This window comes from Haliotis rubra, unplaced genomic scaffold (assembly GCF_003918875.1).
Source record: "Haliotis rubra isolate DU_JTF1 unplaced genomic scaffold, ASM391887v1 Scf222, whole genome shotgun sequence".
NCBI classification, from domain to species: Eukaryota; Metazoa; Mollusca; class Gastropoda; order Lepetellida; family Haliotidae; genus Haliotis; species Haliotis rubra.
In genome coordinates this window covers 701473-721728 of record NW_025766248.1, presented here as the reverse complement: position 1 = coordinate 721728, position 20256 = coordinate 701473, and the positions used below count along the sequence as shown (strand labels likewise).

General features: G+C 39.6%; 1 protein-coding gene across 3 annotated transcripts in view; it reads right to left on the bottom strand.

The window, feature by feature from the left end:
* Positions 1 to 4832: 4832 nt before the first annotated feature.
* Positions 4833 to 20256, bottom strand: part of LOC124277495 — a 33468-nt gene continuing 18044 nt past the window's right edge. For all 3 annotated transcript variants that reach the window (XM_046713197.1, XM_046713198.1, XM_046713200.1), the window contains 6 exons: positions 15321 to 15386; positions 13891 to 14037; positions 10552 to 13023; positions 9367 to 9448; positions 7715 to 7871; positions 4833 to 5880 (listed from right to left, as the gene is read on the bottom strand). In XM_046713197.1, coding sequence (XP_046569153.1) covers positions 5595 to 5880; positions 7715 to 7871; positions 9367 to 9448; positions 10552 to 13023; positions 13891 to 14037; positions 15321 to 15386 — 3210 coding nt within the window. In that variant the 3' untranslated portion in view covers positions 4833 to 5594. The remainder of the gene's footprint in view (positions 5881 to 7714; positions 7872 to 9366; positions 9449 to 10551; positions 13024 to 13890; positions 14038 to 15320; positions 15387 to 20256) is intronic.

The following is a 20256-nucleotide window of genomic DNA, read 5'->3' as shown; positions in this document are numbered from 1 at the left end:
AGTTGGAGAGAGAGATATAATAACAAAATGACCCCATGAAACTCCATCAGCCAGTCAGGCCAGTGACTGTGGATTATAACTTAACAAGTTGGAGAGAGATATAATAACAAAATGACCCCATGAAACTCCATCAGCCAGTCAGGCCAGTGGCTATTTTTACAAGCCACTGAATGCTGTTGTACCAACCAAGTATCTTGGTGAAGAGGTGTCCCTTCCATACGACAGCAGGTAAACATAATTCAACCTCACATGTACATCCATGATGACACAGGAAATTCTCAACATCCATGATTTTACATAAAAGGAATAATTTTCTACTGACTAAAGTACTGTCGGAAATGCTAGAAAAATGCTTTTTAGCCTTAATATCTTTATAAGGGTGATAAATGTACTATGTTGTCAATATATCAACTCGCCTATTGTCTACCTAATTTTTATTTCAATCAATTTAACATTCCCATGCATTTAAAGGGCAGTTTACAGGAGAGAATTTGGTAACAAAACAGCAACTTAAGATTTTTTCAGAGTTCAACAACAGAAATCTGAAATAGTCTTTACATTTATGCTAATAATACAGGTGGTGTAAAAATATGAATTAACGTTTTTCCTAAACAAATAAATGTGGAATGTTTGTGTTACTTTACTTAATTATCGTTTTCTTTATGGAAGAAATATTAATATAAATGTTAAGTCTTGGTAAATAAGTTTCCCGTCATGCATGCACATCTTTATCACAGCGTCCACTATGGCCAACGATCTGCAGTCGATTGTTGCAAAGGTTTATAGGTTTTTCTGCTTAAAAAAGACAGAGTTACAACTTTCATTAGTTTAGAAAGGGTTTATTACAGAACTTGTAGAGCTGTTGGCATGTCTTACCAACAAGTTTACAATATTGTAAACAAATCAGACAAGACAGGGACCGTCTCAAATGCAAAACCGGGGACGTAAAACCATCCTTGACAACTTTGACAAGGGAGTGCTTAGACGGGCGGTCTACAAACTTTATGAGAAGAAAAATATATATATTCTAAAGAAGCTACACCAGTGACTTCGTTAAATCTTTGGCCAATGTTCACAACTAGATTAAACTGACCGAATTACATCCATATTTTTCAATGAAATATACTGTTGACATGCAAAACATTTATTAAAACGTTGCACATTTCTACAATCAATCGATAAGATAACACAAGTGATAGGATTCTTTCCAATGTACAGTAATTCGTGTTTATTTCAAAACAAACACACATACACAAATGATCCCTTACATAACTGATAATGTATACTATAATGCATACACATATTCAACATTTTGCAGAAAACATCTATTGAGATGACCCCTCGCCCGAGCGTGTGCTCAGGTGTCAATTTCACCTGTCGATACCGTGCATGCTGATGACGTAACACAGGCAGTTAATGTTTGTTTCAAATAACGTCCCACTACCCCTTATTTTTCTAAGTTTTTGGTATTTTCATCAGTAAAAACACATTTTAGAGCATGTCTCAAAATTTATTCCCTCGGTCTACATTAGGTAGATGTTTCTTGAAGTGATATTTGTTATTTAAGTAACTGTAATACCTCTGAATTTTAAATATAAGTCAAAAAGCATTTTTCTAGCATTTCCGACAGTACTTTAGTAATGCACATTGTATATAGTGGGTGTTTGATTATCATTGCACTTTGAGAGTAAGAAGTTATACTTTACCGTCAAAGTATTATCGTTTTGAAATTATGTATCACTTAAAATGCATCCACACATACAGAGACAGACACTACGTGCCAAAATGTCAATGACTAAAGAGGACAGATAACCTCCACTCATGTTCAGCCATTCTAAGTAGTCCCCTTCTTTTGACATTGACAAAAGGGGAGATAACCTATATTATCCACATAAAGTACTGTTAGTACCGACTCCAAGTCATGACAGATAACAACATCGATGGAATGCAAGGAGTTACTAAGTCACAAAAATAAACACGTGGACATGCTCATATATATATTGAAAATGTATGCACATCTAAACTGAAGAAACAATCCAAGTGAAAACAGATTCAATGAAATAGTTGAGTTTCGTTTTGACTGGGCAAGGTGTTTTCGTAAACCTGTCTCATTATAAGTATACGTTAGCACCCTCAAGGGTGATATGGATTTCAACGCTCGAGCCGTCAGGCGAGAGCGTTGAATCCATATCACCCGTAGAGGGGGGGTGCTAACCTACTTATACCACGTGGTCGCCGAATGGACTCGTACATTGCTTGTTGCACGTGCGTTTCCTGCACCGCCAAGGTTGTTATCCACATATCAACCTCTGCACGTGCAGATAGAAGGTTGATACACAGAAAATCAACCTGCCAGAACAATGGACATAACATACCCTAGTGGTATAATCTATGTTAAAGCAACTGATCGTTTCTATTACCATTACAATTCTGCATAACAGTATAAAAAAAATATCCTTCTGGGATATTGATGGCATTTGAGTACATTGCATATAATTAGTATGGAAGTACTGAAACTTTGTGTAGGTGGATTTAATACTAGTGTTGTGTGTGAGTGGATAGTGGTCTGTGGGTGGATTAAAACCTGGGGTGTAGTCTGAGGGTGGATTCAAAACCTGGGGTGTAGTCTGAGGGTGGATTCAAAACCTGGGGTGTAGTCTGAGGGTGGATTCAAAACCTGGGGTGTAGTCTGTGGGTGGATTCAAAACCTGGGGTGTAGTCTGTGGGTGGATTCAAAACCTGGGGTGTAGTCTGAGGGTGGATTCAAAACCTGGAGTGTAGTCTGTGGGTGGATTCAAAACCTGGGTGTAGTCTGAGGGTGGATTCAAACCCTGGGGTGTAGTCTGCGGATGGATTCAAAACCTGGAGTGTAGTCTGTGGGTGGATTCAAAACCTGGCGTATGGTCTATCAGTGGATTAATAAAATGGGGTGCTGACTGTGAGCAGAGTCAAGAACAGAAGTGCTGTCTGAGGGAGGAGTCAAGAACTGGGGTACTTGCTACCCCAGCTAAACCAACACGTACAAGTAACTTCTTATCCAAAACACCAAAACATCTCGAATCTCCTCCTAATCATACATAGAAGAAACATATGTCAGGAACTGACACAAACATCTTCAGCACCTACATTTAAGGCTTCTGGCTTTGAATTCAAGTTCATCACTCAAGGAACTCATCGCTTCTGGACTCAGGGTGTCATGCGCACAGTCATCAAATATATGTGTTTACCGACAACAATCATCCACACAATGAATTTCATCAGTATCCACTGTCCTACAAACAGAACAGGGCAAAATACTCCTTCAATAAAACTACATGTCAGTTCATATCAGAAAAAGTGGCATGGATCAGAATCTCACCAGAGCCTCATAAGAACAATCAGGTTCCAGGGTCCTGTAGTTACAATAATCGGCACACATCTATTCAATAACTTCGGTCTTTGTAAGACAAGGTTATCTTTTAATAAAAAAAAAACATTACAGGGTGTGAATTCACTATTCAAAACCTGCACCGATGCATGTTAAAAATGGCTGGTGCAGGTTGCCTTCAGTAACAGGTTGCACCAGGTGGAGGTACCAATAAATCCTCCAACATCTTACAGCTATTATCATGTATTTTAATTTGTAAGTATGAGACTAGAAGTAATACCTTTCTGTCTCTCTGTGACTTGTTACAAGCAGAAACATTTGTGTACTCGTAAATCAGCTACGTAGCAGTAATCATATAACGGAGATTTATATATACTGAACATCATTGAAAACTCACCAGTCTAAAATTGTCCATATTTTCATCATGATGTATTTCAGCATGACAATGATCAATGAATATAACTAACATGAAGTTGAAGGGCATGTCTAGTTGAAAAACTGCTTTAGAAACAAATTCCTGTCCACAGTATGACTCTTAATTCCAAAATGCATCAACATGCAGCCACGCCATGAAAAAAGCGTGAATTACATTCTGAAATCATACTGACTGTGACATTAAAAGCAGGTGTATGAGAACCGATTCTCATTGCTTCACTTACGATTGTGAAACGAGGACAGAGATGCCGAGGTTAACACCTCACGAAAGAGAACGTGCACTAGGCATGATTCAGGTTGGCACCAGCAGCAGGGATATTGCTCGAAAACTTTGACTTGGCCACTCCACCATCGTTAGGCTCATAGATGACATCAGTAGACAGGCAGCACCCGTGACCGTCAATGACCTTGGCAACAATGTGCTACGACGCTCCATCAGGATCGCCATACTGACCTTGTCCATATCAGTGATATGCCATCCTCAAGAACTCTATTCGACGCTTATTGACTCAATGAGGAGACGTTGAACTGCAAGTGTCAATGCAAATGGCGGTCACACGCGATATTGAACTTTTCGATTTGACCCCACGTGTGTTTGATCCTTTCTGACTGTGGAACATTTCAATGAATGAGCATCTTTTCTGTGTTGTTGTTTTTGTCAGTCGTCCATCTGTTATTATCCACTCAAAAAATATCAATTCCTTACACAAGCTTTTAATAATCTGAACTTTTATAAATGGTGCGTTTCAATGATGTTCAGTATATAAAGGTAATGCAAAACTGAAACAGAATCCTTCATCATTGTTCATCATGGGGTCAGGTTCTGTTGAATTATCGGACACTGAGTACTTGTTATGAAAATTGCTAAACAAGTATTTATGTTACTCTTTTGAACCAATGATATGATCTTTTGGTGCAACCAAAATCTTGATGGTGCAACCACACCTAAAAGCCAGGGTGCACTTGTTGCAGGTACTGGATAAAAACGAAATCGCACCCTGCATTAATTCCTGAAGAACATACACTGGTGTCACCTCATTAGCCAGAACAAACTTTATTCTCATCAACTGGAGTAGTTTCTTAGTTCATACAGTGACAGATTCAGACATGGATATAACCACCTTGATTTTCATCCCAGGTAAACAGTTAGAACATCAGAATATTTGCATCAGATCAGAATGTTTTCATTCCTTGGCTTATGCTCCTTGGTGAGAAAAATCCTGATCTGTAGATGGGAAAGACAATATAAGTAAAACTAACATGACAGATCACATTCTTCAAAACCATCTGAGTAAGTGTCTACCTTTGCAATGCTTGTCTCATAGAAAAAAATATGTCAGTTTTATACAATTTGATTGCGGTGAATGATAACAGAATGAAAAAAGTATTTTCAGATTATTTTTTCCCCATTAATTAAGTGCAGGTTGAATCGGTACACCAATAAACAAAAAGAGTCTGGACTGAAAATCGCCAACTCAAATGTCAACACTATAATATAACATGACTTTAGTTTTTGCCTAATCATCTAAAGAAAGAATCTAAGACATGTATAGTCAAATGCATCAAACAAAAGCTCCAAGCTTGACCAGCAAAACAATTATAGAAACAAGCACTCTCAAACTGATCCTCATCCACATCGCAGTTGAACTGCTGCAGGATGCGCTGTTTCTAATCTAGTGCATAAATGTGAAAGTGCATGGTTTTAATACGAAATTTATCACAAAACATTCACCACGTTCACAGTTCCTGTTCAGGAAGACACAACACACATCACAACATCAATCTTCGGAAATCAGGAAGATTCTTTGAGTACACGCTCTACATGTTTGATATTGTCCAGGAGATTGTCTCGTACATCCACCCGCAGTCCTCTACGAGATGATATCCTCTCTTCCAACATGGCGCACAGGTCAACATCGGAAATGTGAGGTTGCTGTGAAGTTCTCTCCCTTTGGTAAGGGTCGTCTGGAGAGGCGGATGTGGATGGTTGGGGCTCGGAATGAGATGGTTTACGGGTGTAGGAGTTGACAGTGGACGAGACGTGTGTCGATTTCTCCCTAGATGTGGAATGATGGCGTCTGAAAATATGTCGAACAGGAAATTGAAAAATCAATACTAGAAATATATACAAGGAAAAGAGTATCACTACACCCATGATATTTTTACCCCATAAATCCCATTCATATTCATATCATTAAAAAGTGTTTTCTATAAGCTGTTACAATCTTTTACTACTACGGTGCTAGCAAAGTATCATATTCAGAGAGAACTACAGCCTATTATTTTGTGGCAGCGTTATTCATTGTGTAACGATGATCCAGGTCTTTGAACAACATTTTGATGTGATATACATAAAGGCAAAACTTTCAGGGATATTTTGAGGAATGATTAACCTGATGAAGGAGTAAGAAGTAATGTCATGTCCTTCAAAAAAAAGAAAAAAAAGAACAAGTTGACATCCAAAATTCTTGCCTTAAAAGTTTAAAGTGTAGTAAATTGTAGATGTGGATAGTCAGTGGCAGGCTGTATTTCGACTTGTGCTACACATTTAGAGTACTATAACCCTATGGGCCTGTCCACTATCTTCTGACCCTGGGAGTTCGAGAATCATAAGGAGTAGTTTTTCTCCGGAATATAACGAGAGCTACCTCTTGCCTTTCATCTCACAATACATCCCAAGTTACGAGAAGACCTGCCATTGTGTTGAGGTAATTCTGGATACTCAGCCTAATTTTGGAAACTCCACCATTGTTGCAGTGAGATGGATATATTACCATCTCTGTCTTTATTGCCATAATCATTGTTTTTGTATTAAGGCCAAATAAAAAAATGTTGTGGTTCTGATTACACCTCTTCAAAAATTAGGGTAGGGAGGTAGGAATGTTTCTTTTTTTACATTTTTTAGAAGGAAAGTACAAACTAATAACACATGTATCAATGTGTAATTGTTTATTCAATCAAGCTTGCAACCCTCATATCAACTTTCTCTATCAGAATGACTGATATCTGTTGGCACTGGAGAAAAACAATGGTATCTGAAAGCTTATCTTATTCAGTCTGCTTAAAAAAAATAGGGTCGGCACCAGAATTCAAGGGTCGGTCGGTCGGTCAGTCAACACTTTTCTTTTTTTAGGCCTTAACTGACTTTGAATTTGCAGGGTTACTGTAATATCTTTGTAATGATTTGTATTCATTTCTTAATTTAGTTGATTTTGGAATACCATTGTTAATTCTATCACACTTCTGTGTTGTTTGTTGAGTTTCTGAAGGATTTCTTCCAAGGACTGATTCCCTACTGCATTAGTAGGAACAGTAAGTGGCACTATGAGGTGAGGTGAAATTGGGTTTAACGTCGTGCTTGAGAATATTTCGCTCATATGACGACATGCATGCGTGTGTATGTGTATGTGCGGCTGCTTGTACTAGCCCAGACTTAAGCTGGTTTTATAGTGCTAGCCCACTGAGATACCAGGCTGCAGTGAAGCATGAACACCCCACTCAGACACATTATACTGACTCCGAGCCCACCAGTTCTTGTTGTACCCATTAATGCCGAGCGCCAGGCAGGGACCAACAAGTACCATATTTTAACGTGTTTTGGTATGACACGGTCGGGGATCGAACCCGCGACCTTCCGCTCTCCGGGCGGACGTTCTAACCACTACACCACGGAGGCGGTCAGTGGCACTATGACCAACAAGTGGCGGCACAACTGAGCGATGCAACTCTAGGTTGGTCGTTTGTTGTTTAACGCCGCACTCAGCAATATTACAGCTATATGGCGGTGGTCTCGAAATAAAAGACCAGCGTGAGCATAGACCTACACAATTTGGATACAAGCATGGGTTGCAGAAGACCAATTCTAACTCGAGACTTCACGGATGACTTCTGGGTTGAGTGTGGGTGACGTACCTCCTGTCATAGTCCAGGTCCTCCTGGGTGGAGACATTCTTGTGACTCTTGTGGGTGCCTGTGGCCTCCTTCCGCTCCACGTCCAGTCTCACGTTGATGACGTAGCCGCTCCCAGGGACCAGGCGAGGGATTTCATCCCCAAACAACTGGGATATAACTGAACACACAAACGGGTTTTGTCACTTTACTCTCAAGAAGCCCATGTCATTGACTGTCAATAATAGCATCAATACATTTTGTATCACAGGGTGAATGAATAGCGGGAACCTTCACAAATACAAAATACTTTCCTTTCCTTTCAAATATTGCCAAAATAAACAAAATTGCTAAAAGCGGTTTTCACTATTACATGAAAATAAGTACTGGCCTAGTTATTTCCCTCCCTGTATAGATAACTTTGAAGTTATTCCCTTCCTTTATAGACTACTTTGAAGTTATTCCCTCCCTGTATAGACTACTTTGAAGTTATTCCCTTCCTGTATAGACTACTTTGAAGTTATTCCCTTCCTTTATAGACTACTTTGAAGTTATTCCCTTCCTTTATAGACAACTTTGAAGTTATTTCCCTCCCTGTATAGACAACTTTGAAGTTATTCCCTTCCTTTTGATAGATTTTGAAGTTATTTCCTCCCTGTATAGACAACTTTGAAGTTATTTCCTTCCCTGTATAGACAACTTTGAAGTTATTCCCTTCCTGTATAGACTACTTTCCTGAAGTGATTTCCTCCTGTATAGACAACTTTGAAGACTTCCTTCCTGTATAGACAACTTTGAAGTTATTTCCCTCCTCCTGTATAGACTACTTTGAAGTTATTTCCTCCCTGTATAGACAACTTTGAAGTTATTTCCCTCCCTGTATAGACAACTTTGAAGTTATTTCCCTCCCTGTATAGACTACTTTGAAGTTATTTCCTCCTGTATAGACAACTTTGAAGTTATTTCCTTCCCTGTATAGACAACTTTGAAGTTATTTCCCTCCTTTATAGACTACTTTATAGAAGTTATTTCCTCCTGTATAGACAACTTTGAAGTTATTTCCTTCCTGTATAGACAACTTTGAAGTTATTTCCTCCTCCTTTATAGACAACTTTGAAGTTATTTCCTCCCTGTATAAACAACTTTGAAGTTATTTCCTCCCTGTATAGACAACTTTGAAGTTATTTCCCTCCCTGTATAGACTACTTTGAAGTTATTTCCTCCTGTATAGACTACTTTGAAGTTATTTCCTCCCTGTATAAACAACTTTGAAGTTATTTCCTCCCCTGTATAACAACTTTGAAGTTATTTCCCTCCCTGTATAAACAACTATAGACTACTTTGAAGTTATTTCCCTCCCTGTATAGACAACTTTGAAGTTATTTCCCTCCCTGTATAGACAACTTTGACCTCCCTGTATAAACAACTTTGAAGTTATTTCCCTCCCTGTATAGACTACTTTGAAGTTATTTCCCTCCCTGTATAAAGACTACTTTGAGTTATTTCCCTCCCTGTATAAACAACTTTGAAGTTATTTCCCTCCCTGTATAGACTAATTTGAAGTTATTTTCCTCCCTGTATAGGCAACTCTGAAGTTATTCCCTTCTCTGCACAGGCTATTTTGAAGTTATTGCCCTCCCTGTATAGACTACTTTGAAGTTATTTCCCCATCTCACCTGCTCCAACTGTGCTGCCAATCCCAGACTTCCTGTTGGGAGAGTAACTGAAGGATTTGTTACTGTTCTGCTCAGATCCACTCTGCAACAACACATCGATGGTTACCACTCAGCTAACAAAGTAGCATTATAGACACAGCAGTCAAACTGGGATTCAACATTCTGAATTAACACTGGACACAAGAGAATACCATTTTACCACAGAAGCATCCATGTAATACACTGAGCTGCCTTGTCCATAATATCCAAGCTTGAGACAACACCTGTCTCTCAATTATATTAGTGTTGGGAATTGGTTAAAATCTCATAATTGATGATTGGTTCATTACAACCGATCAATTATCGGAAATAATTGGTTGGCCTCATTTATCAAATTTTCCTGGTTATGTTTGTTAATCCACAAAACAATGAAGAAAAAATATATGTAGCTCTTTCGGGCTTTTTTCAAATTTCACATCTTTAAAGGATGACTAGGATGCTAGGAACATAAATTTCCTGGAGTCTTTAAGATAAATTCAATCATGGCTTGGAACAAGCAGGTAGTGCTTATGAAATGTAACAGACAAAACCAACCTTGTGAAAAATATTGTTAATGCAAACATGTGTTCCAAAATTGTTTGTGTTTGATTATGAGAAAACATGATCAATTGCTTGGTCGTTTAGTCATTGCGACCAATTTGAGATTATTTCAATTAATCAGATCACCACTAATTCATATACCATTCATTTTAACCCTGGTCAGTGGATCTGAGTGCACTGGGGAGTATGAAACAAAGTGGCCTACAGGACTAGAAGCTAACCGTCAGTCTTTAACAAATGTAACATTTGGATCCCATTTTCTTAGTACGTACAAATCTAGTACTTTCTAAGGGTTGAGTCCCACTGGGGAATCAAGCCACACTCCCAGAATGAGGCACCTAATCCCAAACACACATAGTCTGGTATCTCACTGAGCCAGTCAGGCTTCCACAAAACGTATGTCCGACAACTGGATCACGTCTAGATCATACTTTGTGTACTCCCCTGATTTACACCTGTCATAATGTTGAAGCAGTACACTGAGATTGCACTATGACATGACTTCCCTCTAAACAATATCTACTATACAGAAAGACTCAGCGATTAAACCTCATTTAATTCTTTATTCAAAGGACATGTAACCAGAAAGGTCAAGGTGGTACTCACAGCTTGGTCATTGTCCTCCGACATGGAGCGTCGGTAACTGCCAGGGGACTGGCGCTTCCGGAAGTCCTGCCCAGAACTGTGCCGAGAGTCACGAGAGGGTGATGACTGGTCAATCCCCCCAGCCAACCTCTCTCTGGAATTACGTCGACCTTCAGCCCGACGGTGCACATTTTTACCATAAAATCCCCCCTGGTGAATTGGATCCGATTCCAAGATGGATGTTTGTGGGTGTGGTGACCGGTGAAGAGGAGTTCCTCGAGAACATTGATCAGGGGAAAGCTGACCTGGGTCAACACCACCACCCATTTTCGATTTTGACATGGCCATTCCTGGTCGCATCATCATCCTCCGTGATGCAATTCCCCTTCTGCCTCCCCGACCATATCCCTTCTTCCCGCCCCTGTTCATTCCACAGTTCTGAAGGGATCTCTTGTAACTACGCTTGACAACAAATGCATTTTTCTTTGGAGCTGTCATCCTTCGAGAAGCTGGGAGAATGTTCTTCAGGGAGACTGCACCAGTGTCATTTGCAAACTCTGTAGCTTCCCTCGGTTTCAGGAATGATTTTTTAGCCTGCATTTTTGACTGCAAATCTGACCCATCCAGAGCCTCCCCATGATTAGACAGCTTGGGCCGCTTCATGCTTGATTGTACTGGTTCAAGGCCAGATATCTTTGTGAGCACAGGTGGGTCCTCATCTCTTGATGGATGTGCACCCATCATTTCAGCATCATAAAAGATATCGGAAACACTTTCGTTTGTGTCCGCTGTATCATTTTTAGGACCAAGAGGGCTCAGTCTAACAATAGGAGAAGATTTCTTGGTGGTCAGTCCACCGCCTCTCCCCATCCTTCCACCCCTGCCTCTGCCTCTCTTGGCTACCTGAAGCCTCTGTGGTGCTGGAGGCAAGCTACCCAAAGCTGGGGTTGAAAACAGCAACTCACCAACATCATCAGCTCCATCATTTGCAGAATTATGTTGACTGCTTTTTATTTGTGACAACACTGTCTTCCCGTACTTCTTAATGTTCATCAGACCTGCATGGACGAGACTTGGTTCTGGCTGGAGGCCATGACTGGCAGCGTTCTTCTCGGCTGCGATTGCAGCTCTCATCGCTTTCAACTGAGCCTCAAGTCTCTGTAGAACCGCAGGACTGTGTTTCTTTTTCTTGTTCCATTTATGAAATCTTTTCTTGCGAAACTTCGATCTAGGAGAGTTCCCCTTATTTACTTTCTTCACATCTGTCGTTTCGGGTTTTGACAGAGTATTTTCTTGCTTAGCCTTACCTGCTTCTACCGGTCTGCCTGCTGTCGTCTCCATATCATCTTTAATAGGCTCAGCCTTGAATTTCTTACTTCTCCTTTTGGGAGACTGAAACTCCTCAGCAGAATCTGGAATGGGAGGAATCATGTCACCATTATGAATATCCAGCACGGCATCATTTAGCCGAGGTTCTTGAGACAACTGTTCCCTCAACACTGCAAAAGCATTTTTCTTGACGATGTTTTTGGTTTTGCTGCTTATTGCGGAGGAGTCTGTTTCTCCACCTAAACTATCACCATCAACAACGTGGGAGGCAGCACCATCATTAACTTCAGGCTCACCTACAAAACTAGTATTCAAGGCCTCAAAAGAATTGTGCATGGTTGCCATTTCAGCAAGCCTCTTCAGGTTCTCGGGGCTCTTGGGGCTTTTCCTCTTGGAAGACATCGGCATGTTGAGTTTCCTCTTCTTCTTCTTAATACTCCATGGCTTCGCTGGACCTTGGGGATTCAAGTATGATTTCAGTTGTTCATCATCATCATCACTATCAATACATGGACCTTTGGCCATCACATTGGAAGCAGAGCTATCCCCGTCCTCTTGATCATCGGCAACACCGTTGGTCTCCTGTCCCGACAAAGCCTTCTGCGTTGCATCCAGGAAATCATTCATGTCCTGTTGCTTTTGCGAACTACTTGAATCTTCCGCAGGTGGCCTTGACCCTGGTTTCTTGACCTTTGATTGAGAACTTGTGTCCATACTAGCTTTCCGTTTACGAGTCCTATCTGGAGACAGTAATTTATTTTTCAATAATTTCTTCACTTCTGCATGTTTGGAACCATTCAAGAGTTTACCTTCCCCAGATTTAATGCTGTTCTCAAGTGTTTCTCCATCAATACTTGCTGTACCCTCACTGCCGCTCACGATGCTCGACACAGTAGATAACTGAATTGGGTCTGAAGTCTTACCAGGGACGTAGGTAAATAAGTCAACGTCCACCTCTGGAGTTGCCTCCCCTGTTGCAGCAACCTTCTCCACCTCTGCCTCTTGAACGTCATCTTTAGTTACACTTTCAACAACCGGATGTTTACGTGGCCGACCAATTTTCTTCTTCACTTTTTCTCCTGAATCCATTTTTCTAGGTCGACCAGGTTTCTTTTTCTGGTTTTCGCCTTTGTCACTGTTTGGTTCCAAGGCAGATTCATTCATCTAGCAAGCAAATATTCAAATCATGAGCTGAGGTACATGTTGGTGTTGTTTACATAGCATCAACAAAACACTTGCTATAAAACAGCGAAGTGACTGAGTTTAGTCTAACATGGCACTCAGCAATATTCCAGCTATATGGCAGCAGTCTGTAAATAATCGAGTCTGGACCAGACAATCCAGTGATTGACAGCATGAGCATCGATCTGCGTAATTGGGAACCGATGACATGTGTCAACCAAGTCAGCAAGTCTGACCACCCGATCTCGTTAGTCGCTTTTACGACAGCATGGTTTACTGAAGATCAACTCCAACCCGGTGTAGCAGGCCATTTCTTCCCCGGTCTAAACTTTCCCCTGGGAGAATCTGGCCTAGGCCAAACTTTCCCGGGGAAGTTTTTGTCCTAGGATATTTGGGCTAGGCTAAAGACCTGACAACCAAGTGACTGATTATTCTAACCTGGATCTTCAAGGTTCTAAAACGACATCAAAATCGCATTAGTCATGTTCAATACACTCAGATGATTTCTGGTTTGGTTGTATTGTTTTATGCAGCAATCAGCAATATTCCAGCTATATGGCAGCAGTCTGTAAATATTCCCACCAGACAATCATGTGATCAACAGCATGAGCATCAATATACGCAATTGGTATACTACGCTGACAACCAAGTCAGTGAGTCTGACCACCTGATCCCATTAGTCGCCTCTTACAAGCATGGGACACTCAGATGAACTACACTAAACTTTGAATGTATGTAAAAATTGAAATGCATAAAGCATATACATGACATGATCACCTATGGGAAATAACAATAAATAAAGAAGTAAAGAAAAAATGAAACATGTAACACAGGACGCCATCTACTAACATTGCTATTGCCTGGTTTGATGACTTCCTTGTCGGTGTTATCTCCCTTGGATTGAGGTTCTTCTTCCTTGCTGGCCTTTTCTTCCTCCAACACAGTTTCTTTGGGTGCCTCCACTACAGCAGCTTCAACCGTGTCCTTTTCATCACTCTGCAATTGACAGAGTTACCATGGTTACGACCTTGTACTTGAAAGAAATGGGTCCTTAATATCACATTTCACTATGAAACAATACAAATATGCAAAACATCAAAATTCAGTGTAAGTAAGTCAGACTGGCATGACACCACTTCAAACAGTATTTCCCTTATGACTGAATGTCAGTTTGTCGGTTGAGGAGAGTCTTAAGTGATTCAGGACTTAGACATTTAACACTTTAGTGAAATCAACAATGACCACCCTGGTGCACACAAACCTAGACATGTAATTCAGGCAGACCAGGATTCAAACCCAAACGTTTGGTTCTTGGCAAGCCTAGGGCAAACAACTGGGATATTCACACTCCAGAAAGTTAAGGAAACAAATCAAAGAAGTTAATATAAACCCAACTAATGCAACTAAAACTCATTTAGTAAATTTGGTCAATCTCTAAACAGTGGTGTGAGGTTTCTCATACATGTCACCTTGTATATACTTGTATCATTTTGGACAAGAAGTCGACCTTTTGAAATTTTGCTTACACATCAGTAATTACATCACCAGCTACTGGATTGAGGTACGTCCATAGATCCCAGTGGAACCATCTGGAAGGGTGCCACTCTTGTCTGAAGATGAAAGGCCCACCCAAATTTGGTATTGCTAAATATCTTGCTGAGGAGCAGATTCACACTGAAGTCTGCCTGTTGCTGTTTGAAGGCGGACAAAAACGTCCATTGAAGAAAAAGAAATACAGGGACTTGGAACGTTGCCTGGACGTCCGAAGACATCATCTTAGGAGTGGACAAACCAGCACCAAAGAGTTTGCAGATGCTGCATTCATCCATTTCATATTGGATGATTTTGTATACAAATTAAAATGGACGAAATATAGTACTTTTCTCCTGTTGTCTGTGCTCTGAACCGCATAATCCAGATTATCACCTAGTGAAAACACTGGATTATTTCCTTGCCTTAACCCACGGCATATTGGTTACAGGTCAAACAGACAGGACGTCAACCTTTTTTCATAACTCAACCGTGACATTTCACCCAAGGGTCGATGCCCTGTGCAGACACTGTTAAAGTACGGAAATTATGATAATCTCACCACTGGCCAAGGTCAAAGAGCCTGCCATAGATCCAAATCACTGGCCACTTACGAGTGTTACCACGTGGTCAAGTGAAACTCCTTAGATTACCTCAACATGCTAACCATGAAACAAACATACTTGGGTTACTGCTGGTTCCATCCTTGCAACAGCTGGTCATTCTACAGTGACACCTGACATATTTACCTGACTTTCCTCTGGCTTGTCCAGGGCTGGGGTGTCCGAGATGGACGAGGTGCCATTCTTGGCTTTCTGTGACAAAAAGAAACATCATCTGAATATCTGCTGAGAAGATCAACACATACACGTATTTGTTTACTTGTTTGTTTGTTGTTTAACGCCTCATTCAGCAATATTCCAGCTATACGACTTCAGTCTGTACTTACTCAAGTCGGAACCAGACAATCCAGTGACCAACAGCATGTAAATAGATGTATATAGAACATGAACACATCAACGGAGTATCGTAACAATAAATGTAAGAAATATCTGCACTAACCACGTTCAACTTTAACAATAAATACCAAACATAACAGGACGTGAGCCACCATTTCAATTCACTGCTAACAAACCGCCATCTTCTCTACAGGAATTATCATGATTCAAGGAGTGAGTGAGTTGGGTTTTACACCGCTTTTAGCAATATTCCAGCAATATCATGGCGGGGGACACCAGAAATGGGCTTCACACATCGTACCCATGTGGGGAATCGAACCAGGTTCTCGGCATAATAAACCCGGCTACCCCAGGTTCAAGGAGTTAGTGAGTTTAGTTTTAGCAATATTCCAGCAATATCATGGCAGGGGACACCAGAAATGGGCTTTTACACTACCCAAGGTTCAAGGAGTGAGTGAGTTTAGTTTTACACCGACTCGCGACTCAGCAATATTCAAGCAATCATGGCGACACCAGAAAAGGGCTTCTCACATCGTACTCCATGTGGGAATCGAACCAGGTTCACGCATGATGAGCCCAGCAATGAGTTACAGCTATATGGCGGCCTGATTCAAGGAGGTTTATTATTTGACAATTAACATCAACAACAACCATACATACACGTCATGTCACATGATCACAAATAAAGTAATTTACAAATTATTACAAAAGTAGATGTGAAATATACCAAAATGAGAGAAACATTAAAAAACATTTAACCTGAACCAAAACTGGTCCCACCCACCACCAAAGGTACAGTTTTAATTAAATATAAGAGACAGTGATATGGTTCACAACTGCAAACTAACACTACTTAATTACTTTAACATGCACATTCCTTGTCAACTACAGAACTATAAATATTAGTTCATTTTGCTAAAACTACGGTAACCATGGTAACAAGTCCACTAATATATATCTAATGGCAAAATAATGTAACTCAAAATACTCAAATACATAAAACTGTTTCTGCAGTAACTGAATATTTGCTGAATCAAATGAATCAGCATGAACCAAATGAATCATCTACTATGGTGTTTCTAATGATTATAAACAATAAATAAACCTCACTTATCTCTACATGTCCATAAAATAACACTAAAACAACTGCCCAATTTGAACAACCAGGTCATCCAAGGCTCTTCATATAATAATAAACACATCATTGAGTATAGGCAATGTCAAAGAGATGTACCTTGAGGAATTTTCTGAAAGTGTTTATTGTTGCAGCCTCTCTCAAACTTTGTGGACTGACTGACTGACTGAGTTTAGTTTTACGCCACTTTTAGCAATATTCCAGCAACATCACGGCGGGGGACACCAGAAATGGGCTTCACACATTGTACCCATGTGGGGATTCGAACCCGGGTCTTCGGCGTGACGAGCGAACGCTTTAACCACTAGGCTACCCCACCGCCCCAAACTTTGTGGAAGCTTAATGACCAAGTATTGGTAGGGAGACATGTAAAAACCCACGGTTTTAACACTTAATATATCTTTTTCATGTGATTTTATAGAGAGAGAGAGCGATTTATTTCCATATTAGGCCATACTACCTACAGCACAAAATAGCACATGATATAATTGAGTGTACACCAAATGTGTACATAATATGGATCGAAGAAATGATTTTGCTAACAATGTTTCACAGAATAATCACATTTCAAATATTTCATGTGATTTTACACTTCTTTAAAAACAAAAAGGTGTACAATGTGCAAAAAAATATCTGAACCCTTTCAGGCATGTAGGGCTATGTCATGATTGCCAAACTATTGTTGAAATAAGCCTCAGGACATTATAATATGGAATATCTGTAAATTATTCATATAAGAAGACAATGTATTACAAGAGACATGTTAAAATAAACATGAATTTGCTGATAAATAATTTATGAGACATGGTGAGTTACAATTTCTTCGATTAACCTACTTTGAAGTTAATTCCTCTTACTATTAGCATTTATCACACATTGAGATTAATATCACCACATGTAAATGTCACATAAAACAACTCAAAAATAGCAATCCTGATCAGAAAACATCATATCCTGAATGAGGAATGATATATTCATATATCTTGTTATTTTAGAAGCATGCTTTTCTGTATCCATAGCAACGAAAATAATCAAAAGTATAGCACAATGAAATGTACAATGATATGAAGTGATGAAGCATGTGAACATGATGAAATTGGCATCCAATAATTCTAACATTCCACTGAATGAACAGTATCTGTTGACAGTTTAAATGTAAATTTGATAATCTGAGCTTGTCAAATGCCATAAAGTTTTAACTTATTCATTTGTGTAAAATCAGGGAAAGAAATGCATTTTGTACCAGACAGATAATTTAAAATCATGTCAACAAAAATAATAGGCAAAGAAAACATTTATTCAGTACACAAGTCTCACAAATTGACAAAACATGATTGTTTCAACTGTTATTCATTGTTTAACATAGTTAACACTTAGCACAAAGCTATTTCAGATGAGGTAAATTGGGTTCTAACATCATATCAAAGTGAGTGAGTTTAGTTTTACGCCACACTCAGCAACATTCCAGCTATATGGCGGCAGTGTGTAAACAATGCAGGTTGGACCAGACAATCCAGTGATCAACAACATGAGCATCAATCTACGCAGTTGCCACACGATGACATGTGTCAACCAAGCCAGCAAGCCAGACCACCCGATCCTGTCAGTCGCCTCTTACGACAAGCATGGGTTACTGAAGATGAATTCTAACCCGGATCTTCACGGGTCCACATCCGACCAATCGAATGATATTCCTTTATGAATTCATTATTCACAATCACAAGAACTGCATGTTTTTTTCAAAAAAGAGCATCTTTCTTGAATTTGTCTGCTATTCATCAAAGTGAGATATGCAAAAGGTAAATATCCGAGCCAGCCAGGATACTCTCTTATATATTTGTTACCCAAAGCGTGACATGGGTCTTATTAACCACATAGTGGATACGCTGTAGTAAGTGATCAAAGCATTTCACAATTTCCTTCAGATAAGGCACAAGCATAACTCAGATAGCAGTACTGATTGATATTATCGAGTTCACCTGCCAGATAACTTGACATATTTTTTACAACCTAAGGTTTTCAGTAAACATGGCTTCAGAGCACTCCGTGAATGAGGAAGCACATAGATATTACTCTAAGGATTGTGGATACAGATCTTGTAACCATGGTACCTCTATTAAAAACCAATCTAAAAGAAATCAGACCTTTTCGACAAGACACTACACGACAAACTCTCTATTGGAGTTCACAACAGGCGACCTTTAATTACTAAATTAGTCAATGAGCATCGATGCTGGTAACATCTTGATAAAAGTGAGCAGTGTATCTGATTGATGTATCGTGAAAACATCTACAAGAAGTTCCAAATTGAAAATCATAAAGAATACACTTTTATACTTTTAAGGAAGGGTAACAATATACAGATACAGTCAAGTCGCGTTAATCCGACCTCTGTTTATCCGACAATCGGCTTTATCCGACTCTTTTGTCGGTAACAAATTGAATCAACGCTATTTAGTCTCGTTAATCCGGGAGTCCCGTGTTCCAAAGGCTTCTACTGTCAAATCTCATTTGACCGAGATTGCATGCTTTGTTGAGCACCATCTGGACACGTTCAGCGTGGCTGATCTTGATGCGCTTGAAAATATTCAACAAACTCTCAGGAAAATCACGAGCAAGGCTGAATGTCAGAAAAGCATCAAAGACTTTTTTTGTTAGGAAAACAGTGTACTGTACATGTATCATACGGGCTCCATCATAGGTTTACGGAAGCGTGTACATGAATGTGAAACGTGAGTAAATGGTTTTATTCGTAAAATTTATACATGTGGTTGATATTACAAATGAGGTTTATAAATGTTGTGCATTTTTATGTTATGTGCTAATAAAATATATGAACTCTGAATTAATTTTCGTTTTAGTATTATTTACAGTAACTTCGGGAATATGAATCATGATTGTCCTGTTTTCGATCATGGACGTGATCTGTCCTCCGAATTCGATAATCAGACATCCTCGATAATCCGACAATTTGCTGTGCAACGGACTATGTCAGATGAACGCGACTTGACTGTATATGGAACAACTACTTTATTAACATGGAAACTGTCAAATGGAATTCCCTCCCTGGGGAACTTAAACTGTCTCCAACTCTTGAAAACTTAAGGATCATCTCAAAACCTTTCTCTACAAACAGTTCTATATCAACTGACTTCATTAATGCTTTATTAATTGTTAACGCTATGAGCATACCTGGTGTGGAGTTTGACACTATGTAAATAGACACATTATTATTTATTACAGTTGGAGTCACACTTCAGGGTAGGTTCTAACACTATTATGAAGCAAGTGATGAAACATCGCTCTCACTGTAATAAAGAAGTTGTTCATCCGTGTATTGTTATCCTTCCTTACTGCTCCAACGTTCTAAATGCCTCCCAAGTAAGTTATTCTATATTTTTGTGGATATTTAAAACATCCTTTCATATCTGCCATGTCACCTACACCAAAAGAGTCTGCCACTTTGGGTAAATCTGCATGAATGGGTTTCTTTCTATTACAATAAAAAAATTAAATTGGGTCGTAAATTTTGCTCAGGGTCTGCCTGACACAATCATCCCTTGTGAGTTTGCCAGATCTGTACACAGAGTG